The sequence below is a fragment of the Engystomops pustulosus genome, chromosome 11, assembly GCF_040894005.1.
Source record: "Engystomops pustulosus chromosome 11, aEngPut4.maternal, whole genome shotgun sequence".
In the NCBI taxonomy this organism is placed as follows: Eukaryota; Metazoa; Chordata; class Amphibia; order Anura; family Leptodactylidae; genus Engystomops; species Engystomops pustulosus.
The window spans coordinates 31,942,959-31,952,190 of NC_092421.1; the positions used below are offsets into that span (position 1 = coordinate 31,942,959).

At 39.7% G+C, this 9,232-nt stretch overlaps 1 protein-coding gene across 1 annotated transcript in view; it reads right to left on the reverse strand.

The window, feature by feature from the left end:
• The window catches only part of LOC140106393 (beta-microseminoprotein-like), a 28,445-nt gene extending 19,625 nt beyond the window's left edge, over window positions 1-8,820 (reverse strand). Inside the window, exons 1-2 of the mRNA XM_072130818.1 lie at window positions 8,698-8,820; window positions 5,122-5,227 (exon numbers count right to left, since the gene is read on the reverse strand). Of these exons, the coding sequence (XP_071986919.1) occupies window positions 5,122-5,227; window positions 8,698-8,700 (109 nt within the window). The 5' untranslated portion in view covers window positions 8,701-8,820. The remainder of the gene's footprint in view (window positions 1-5,121; window positions 5,228-8,697) is intronic.
• Between the last annotated feature and the right edge of the window lie 412 nt (window positions 8,821-9,232).

A 9,232-nucleotide genomic window follows, 5' to 3' on the forward strand; every position in this document is an offset into this window, starting at 1 on the left:
ATGCCACTCTCTAGCCTGCCGCTGCTGCCGCTGCCTCTGCATGCCGTCCCCTATAGTGTCAGGGTCAATTATTGGATGTTTTACATGCTATCTAGCTTCATTCTGTCACTCTGTCATGGCCATGCTGTTGCCCATAATTTTGGCATAATGGTGCGATTAAGCAGCCTCAGAGGCATCCATGCATGCTGCCCCTGCTGTTTCCTGTCCATTTCCGTGGTGTTTCCATCCTTTTCTGAGGTTCCCAGGTGTTTGGCCAAGCTTCCCTGTGCAGAGCCTTGGTCCCCTTGAAAAATGCTCGAGTCTCCCATTGACTTCAATGGGGCTCGTTATTCGAGACGAGCACTCGAGCATCGGGAAAAGTTCGTCTCGAATAACGAGTACCCGAGCATTTTAGTGCTCGCTCATCTCTAGTGATAATAATATATGATAATGTATAATAAATAGTGATAAACGATGGCCGGAAGAAGTCACAATTAAGTTGTCTTCCTGAGGGAGCAAATCGTCACACTGACTGATACTAGTGTGTGAGATAGCGGCAGCCAGCGGGCTGTGTAGGTATACTATCAGCATGTTAGGAAACAGTTTGTTGCAGGGGATCAGGGTATAAAGTGCTGGGGGGGGGGGGATTACATTTTTTGCTTCAGGCAGCAAAAAGGCTAAATCGTCCCTGCCCTGCTGGCATGTGTTTGAGGCATCACTACAACCACTTCTAAGGAAAGGGTGATTTGAAATATTTAGGTTTTTGTTATCTTATAAAGACCCGGGGCTGTCATGGCAAAAGATCGTCGCGCCCCAATAATGTAACAGGGAGCACTGATCAACACAAAGGTGGTAGCATCCATGTGCCGCTGGCAGCAATCAAAGGGTTAATACCTGGTATAAAATCTGCTTGGTTTTGGGGTGTCAATTAATATTATATTGACAACAATATTCAATGGATCTTTATAGGGGATTTATTAAGGGTACAATACAGGGAAATATACATAGATGGTGAGGGGAGGAAGTGCTCTAACTAAAGATCTATATACAATCTTATATACATACACTCATATCTCACACACATTGCCCATCCTCAAACTACCTCAACCACTGTCTTGGCCAATCCGATGATGATGTAGAGTCAATAGGTGGCCTCCTTGCTTCCAAAAATTCTTATCACACAAACTTGCAGGACAAGTAATTTGAGGCTTTGCTCTCCCCCCAAATCTGGGAAAATCCCCAGGGGACAATGACATACAGCTGTCCTCAGTGTCTTCTTGTCAGGATGGCCTTAGTTTCCATGTGTAATAGCAATGTAGGCATTTATGGCTTAGTTCTTCTTCTGTCCACAAAGACCCTTACGCTGTCTCAAGCCACCTCATGTTGAACTTCCAATACCTGGGTTATAAAAGGTTATGCTAGCAGTGATCAAGGTGTTAGCAGTGGGCATTTGCTGCAATATGCAGCCAACACCATGGGGGTTATTTAACATTAGGCAGACTCTTTGGGAGAGTTCTATATTAATTTTTAGAGCGCCGCTGCCCATCAGTGGCTTTGGCCCTTAAATATAAGTTCTTATGGTCTATTTTCTGATTAATTTTTTCAAAAAGTCCCCAGAAAGTCTCAAAATGCATAACAAGTTCCAGCACAGGGGACTGGAGTAACTATGAGACTTCTTGCAAATGTCTCAAGTCATAAATCTGGCTTTGCAATAGCAGTAGTTCCAAGTCTCAAATAGTCCTGTGAGACTTTTTAGCAGCAAAAAGTCTCAAAAAAAGCTGTCACTACTTTGAGACTTTTTTTATGCCAAAAAAGCCCCGGAAAGCCAATGATAAATTACCCCTCCCCTCCCATGTCTGTGTGAAGAGGGCTCACTCCGGAGTAGAAGTAAGGTCTATTGCTTTGGCAGGAATCATTTGCAATTGGATTGAAAACTGCTTGAATGATCGTATCCAGAGAGTTGTGGTCAATGATTCCTACTCGGAATGGTCATCAGTTATGTATGAGCGGCGTACCCCAAGGGTCTGTGCTTGGCCCACTACTATTTAACCCCTTCCGCCGCGGCCCTTTTTTGATTTTGCGTTTTCATTTTTCACTCCTCACATTCAAAAATCTGTAACTTTTTTATTTTTCCATGTACAGAGCTGTGTGATGGCTTATTTTCTGCGAAACAAATTACACAAAATGGTGGTATTTAATATTTCATGCCGTGTACCGGGAAGCGGCAAAAAAAAATTCCAAATGCAGTGAAAATGGTAAAAAAACGCATTTGTGCCGTATTCTTGTGGGCTTGGATTTTACGGATTTCACTGTGCACCCCAAATGACATGTCTACTTTATTCTTTGGGTCGGTACGATTACGGGGATACCAAATATGTATAGGTTTTATAATGTTTTCATACATTTAAAAAAAAAATACAAAATTTTTTTGGGGGATTTTGCCATCTTCTGGGGCTAATAACTTTTTCATACTTTGGTGTATGGAGCTGTGGGTGGTGTTGTTTTTTGCGGATTTTGATGACGTTTACAATGTTATAATTTTTAGGACTGTACGACCGTTTGATCACTTTTTAGATAATTAAAAAAAAAAATTTAAATGGCAAAAAAGTGCCATTTTCGACTTTGGGCGCGATTTTCCGTTACGGGGTTAGACGCAGTGAAAAAACGTTATCATATTTTGATAGATCTGGCATTATCGGACGCGGCAATACCTAATGTGTTTATGATTTTTACTGTTTATTTATATTTATATCAATTCTAGGGAAAGGAGGGTGATTTGAATTTTTAGTTTTTTTTATTATAATTTTTTTATTTTAACTTTTTTTTTTATTTTTATTTTTACTATTTTTCAGACTCCCTAGGGTACTTTAACCCTAGGTTGTCTGATCTATCCTATCATATACTGCCATACTACAGTATGGCAGTATATGGGGATTTTACTACTCATACATTACCAAGTGCTGACAGCACATGGTAATGAATGGGTTAACCCGAAGTAGCTTCGGGTCTTCGTGAGACCCGAAATTACCATGGTGACGGATCGCTGCTCCCCGATGACGTCACGGGGAGCGACGATCCACGGAAAGATGCCGGCACCGATCGCGGGTGTTACCGGTAAGCCTTTGCTGCAATATGCAGCAAAGACTTACCGGCTATGGAGAGGGCTCGGCCCGCGAACCCTCTCCATGTACCGGGACCCGACATGTGACGTACTATTACGTCACATGTCGGTAAGGGGTTAATATATTTATTAATGATAAAGAAGTAGGAATTAATAGCACTGGGGCACATTTACTTACCCGGTCCAGTCGCGATCCAGCAGCGTGTTCTCCGACGAGGATTAAGTTTGCCGGGATTCACTAAGGTCCATGCGCCCCATATCCACCAGGTGTCGCTGCTGCACCGAGGTCTGCCAGAGTTCACCTACTTCTTCCAGGTTCATGTAAGTGCTGATCTTGCCACACAAAATTATTTAAATTCAGTGGGTTTTCCGAACCCGTCGGGTTGTTCGATGGCCACCACCCCCGATTTCTGTCGCGTGAAAGCCAGCGCCGATGTGCCAAAATCTGATCGCGTGCGCCAAAATCCCGGGGAAATTCGGTGCAAATCGGAAATATTTGGGAAACCTTACAAAAGTAAGGACCCTTAGTAAATGAGCCCCACTGTGTCTATTTTTGCAGATGTCACCAAGCTGTGTAGTGTAATACAGTCTATGGAGGATGCTCATAGGCTTCAGAATGACTTGGACAAACTGAGTGTTTGGTCATCCATTTGACAAATGTTTATAAATTTAAGATTATGCACCTGGTGTCTAATAATCATCAGGCAACATATGTCCTTGGGGGAGTAACTCTGAGAGAGTCCTTTATTGAGAAGGACCTGGGCGTACTAGTAGGACATAAATTAAATAACAACATGCAATGTCAATCAGCTGCCTCTAAAGTCAGCAAGATCTTGTCATGTATCAAAAGTGGTATGGATTCTCGGGATAGGATTACCACTGTAGAAGGTATTGGTTCAGCCTCACCTGTAGTATGCTGTCCAGTTCTGGGCATCGGTCCAAAAAAGATGGTGCTGGAGAGGGTTCAACGAATAACCACAAAAATGATAAGGGGTATGGAGGCTCTCAGTTATGAGGAAAGATTAAAACAACTAGATTTATTTAGTATGGAAAAGAGACGACTATGAGGGGACATGATTAATTTATATAAATATATGAATGGTCTATACAAAAAATATGGTGGAAAGTTGTTTCACATTAAATGAAATCAAAAGACAAGGGAGTACTGTCTCCATATGAAGGAAACAAGGTTTAATCACCAGAGAAGACAGGGTTATTTTACTTTGAGAACTGTCAATCTGTGGAATAGCCTGCCTCAGGCGATGGTCACTGCAGGAACAGCAGAGAGCTTCAAGAAGGGCCTAGATGCATTTTTACATCTAAATAGCATTGATGGTTATGTTGTATTGAATTGTTTCTCCTAAATCCGTTCCTCATCCAATCCCTTCCTTGGTTGAACTTGATGGACATGTGTCAGCAATTAGAATATGGTGGCCTCCAGACCCCTGTTGAAGGCCCCAAACTGCATGGATGAGAAGTATCAGGCATTGTCAAACAAACTAACTAAGCAAAAATTGTATGGTACCATAATGTAAATCAATGGTATCATTAGCACTCATATATATATGGCAATCAATGGTTGTTCATGGTCTTGCGAATGGTAATTTATGGGGGTTTGAAACATCCCATATTCTATTTTTGAATATAGATGATCATACCTTTATATATGTACTATTCCTGGCCATATATATTTATACATAAATTTGGTTTGTTGCTTGTTTATATAAACATAATCATCTCATTGTAACTGCATATATGTGTAATATGCATGGTCATAGTCTGACACATGCCCATGAACACTCTCCATACATCCCTGACCACAGCACAACACAAAGTTCCATGGGAAGGGGCAGAGCACCATTTGTCTTGGCTGCCTAGGGCACCAAAATACCTTGTCCCGACCCTGATTTGCATATATTGGTAGACTATTCTAAAATTTAATGCAGGAAGTATGAATAATAATTTGTCTATTTTCTGAAAGTATCCAACCAAGGAATATGTTGGTGCAATTAAATGCTTACCTCCAGGATCCTTTTCGTTTGGTTCAAAGGTTTTGGTTATAAAGCAGGCTGCATCACAAATACCCAAAAAGATCCCGGCACCCAAGAAAGCAGCGAAAGAGTATTTCTGGAAATAAAAGCTTTACATTATTAATACTGTAAATATTCCTCATTCTTGTCAGCAATAAACTATTTCGTTTAATAAAAGTATAATTAAATATGTTTTATTTTATTCATCTAAATATCAGCCTCCAATGACCAGGGAGGGCCATGGGGCAGTCCTTCCCAGTTATTGAAATGTGGACATCTGAAGGGGCATGGATTTTTATAAATCTCACTCAGATCCAAGGTAAACCAAGAACTGACAAGATGGATTCACTCTACATCAAAAAATGTATTTTAGCCACGATGTGCCTAAAACTGTTCCAGATTTCAAGTATGCACCACACTTTATTCATCCAGAATTTGGATAAGATTTTTATCCCTTTTCCAACCCTCAACAGATACCCCAAGCGAGCCTGATAAGGCTCAGGCACTTCAATCATAGAAGTCCCAGGCACAGGAACCCTATAACGCCTTCTCGGGGGTCCTTCCAGGTCACTGGAAGATGAGCCAGAGGATGATGATAGGTAAAAGGGGACATCATCCCCACTTGCTGACTCAGTGTCAGAGGCAAACATGTTATATGCCTCCAACATGGTGTACGTCTTCTGAGACATTCCACACAAAAAATAAGAATGTGCACCAGAAACAAGAAAAATTAGATGATGTACAAGCAACTACACGAATAAACTGTCTAGCCGGCACACACACAAAAAATTAAATATTGGGCACCAAAACAAAAGGACAAGCCACCCAGATGGCACACAGAAAAATTAATGCGCATCAAACCACATGGACAAGCCACACAAATGCAACACAAAAAAAAAATTGATAATGCGCACCAAACCACACGAACAAGCCACACAGATGGCACACAGAAAAAATAATGCACACCAAACTACACGGAGAAGCCACACAGATGGCACACACAAAAATTAGATAAGTGCACCCATCTACGGATACACCTATGGCGCTGGAAAAAAATAATACCAGGCACCAAAAAAAAACCTATATGCACCGCGCAAAAAGGCGCTACAAAACCACCTAACTGCCCTAACTACCGCTAAAGATACTGTGCAGCGCTATTCACATGGCACACTGAAAAGTGCGTCAAATGCGGAACAACACTAACACAGCGCACTGAAAAGTGCGTTTGGGTTCAGAAGGGACGGACAGGAGATGGGAAAATGGAAGACAAGTGTGATCATGAAAGGTGATCACACAGGGAACAAACTGGATGCAGGAAGGAACAGATAGGGATAGATAGGGATCAGATAGGAAAAATGTGTTTCAGTGGACACAGTAACGCTCTGCTCCTCTCTCCAGCGATACCAAACCAAAATTGTGCCACTGGGGGAAGAGAAAGGAGCTAAAACATGTTTTTTAGCCCAAAAACGCTGCAATTGGCCAAATCTCTAGCCCATAGGGGCAACCTTTGATGTTGAAGAGAGAAATCATTGTCAAAAGAAAAATAAATAGTTACTAAAAAATCTAATACATCCAGTATGAATTAAATCTGTAATTTCGTGAAAATACTGTACTTTTCAAGACGATATGGAATAGTTTGAATAGCTAAATTATGTGGGATACATGTGTAAAATGACACCACATCGCAGTTAATCCGGTGGAAATGTTTTTCCCATACAATTGAGTCCATTATCTTTAACATTTCAAAAGAGTCTTTAACAAAAGGTTGAAGTATGTTCCAAAGGGGAGCCCGTGCCATAGACGCATTCTTTATGTGATTTTGGCAAAGCATAAAAGATGGCTGTATTGGGATATTTGGGAATGAGAGATTCCTTAATTTTATTATCCAAAATGCCAAGAGCAATGTCAGCAGATTTTCAGATACAAAGACCCGAGGCTATTTCGTTTTAACCTCTTCATTACAATGTGCTGATAGCACATTGTAATGAATGAGGAGGAAAATCCCCATATACTGCCATACTGTACTGTAATATGGCAGTATATGATAGGATCGATCAGACAACCTAGGGTTAATGTACCCTAGGGAGTCTGAAAAACAGTAAAAATAAAAATAAAAAAAAGTTTTAAAAAATTATAATAAAGAAACCTAAAAATTCAAATCACCCCCCTTTCCCTAGAACTGATAAAGATATAAATAAACAGTCAAAATCATAAACACATTAGGTATCGACACAACCAAAAATGCCCGATCTATCAAAATATATTAACAGTTTTTCAATGCATTTAACCCCCATAACGGAAAATAACGCCCAAAGTTGAAAATGGCACTTTTTTGCCATTTTCAAAAATATAAAAAAAATCTATAAAAAGTGATCAAAAGGTCGTACAGTCCGAAAAATTATATCATTGAAAACATTATCAAATGTCGCAAAAAATGACACCACAGCTCCATACAACAAAGTATAAAAAAGTTATTAGCGCACAGAAGATGGCAAAATCAAAAAAGAAAATTTGAACAGGAGATTTTAATTTTTGTAAATGTATGAAAACATTATAAAACCTACACAATTTTGGTATCTGCGTAATCATATTGACCCAAATAATAAAGTAGACATGTCATTTGGGGCGTGCAGTGAAAGCCGTAATATCCAAGCCAACAAGAAAATGGCGCAAATGCGTTTTTTCACCATTTTCACTGCATTTGGAATTTTTTTCCCGCTTCCCAGTACATAGCATTGAATATTCAATACCATCACTATGAAGTGCAATTTGTTACGCAGAAAACAAGCCATCACACTTTTTTTTTTATGTGTAAAAATAAAAAAGTTATAGATTTTTGAAGGTTGGGAGTGAAAAATGAAAATGAAAAAACAGGAAAGAGCCCGGTCCTGAACCGGTTAAGGAGGATCAGAAGGTAATGGACAGCATTTAAGCTAAATATGAATGTCACAGAAAAAGGGTCTGAATACTCATTTCCGTTTTTCCTGTTTAAACTATAAACAAAAATATCAACATTTCTGTTATTTTCCAGTCAAGATGAGGAACAAAGTGTACATAACTGAGCAAATCCATGAGATTATTATAAATTACTCTGGTGATAATTTTAACACATTTTTAAAAATGTAAAACTAGAATAAATAGGTATAGTTACAGCTGATAGAATGTAACAAGATTTTCTGAAGATTTAAATATTTTAACAGATGTAAAAAAAATCTAATCTACATTTGGTCTAAATATGATCATCAGAGATGCAGATTAGAGGGTACATTTCATTTATGTGCACTGAACACACCAAAAACAAAACCTATAAAGAGAGGATAGACCTTCCTCTCTTGTCAATTGTACCTCTTTATCCCCTTGCTTTTCATAAGTTATGAGGAATATTAAATAACACAATTAGGAAGTATGATTGGTCACACAAAACACACCCATCTTACAGGTCTTGGAGTGGAAAACTTAAAAAAAAGCTCCAGGCGATGTCTACAGAAATGACATTGTATTCCGATGTAACTGGTTAACTACTTGTATAATTACAATATAATGACTGTGAGAAGAAAAGACACTCACCATCCTGGAAAACTGGTGCTGGTTTTTTGATTTTGAGCCTCAGTTTAATACTTGGTGAAAGCTTTCTAACCCTGAAGACAATGATACTGCCAGTGGTGAGTAGTGCTGGAAGTAATAAATGCCCTGTACAATCCTTAAATAACGTGCAGCTTCTTGAGTAAGTGGGCGGAGCCTCACTGGTGATGGGCGGATCTTCCATGTGTGCACTCCTAGGACAATCGAAATAGGAGCAGTGTCCTGATCTGTTAGGTGAAAAAAACTGGGGCGTGCAGGGTACATTATGATGTGCAGCAGCCTAGGTGTGTATTATGAGGTTCTACAGCAGCTGAGGTGTAAATTTTGAGTTTCTCAATAAGCTGTAATTTGATGGCACTATAAAAATAAAGATCTATTCAGCTTTCGGGCATTAATGTTACCTGGATTTAATTGAGGGCCCCAATCAGTTTTTTTGGCCAGGGGTTTCTACCACCTTGGGTTAAGACTTTGCCAGCAGTCCACACTATGACTGTGGAAACATGATTCAGTATCACAGTAT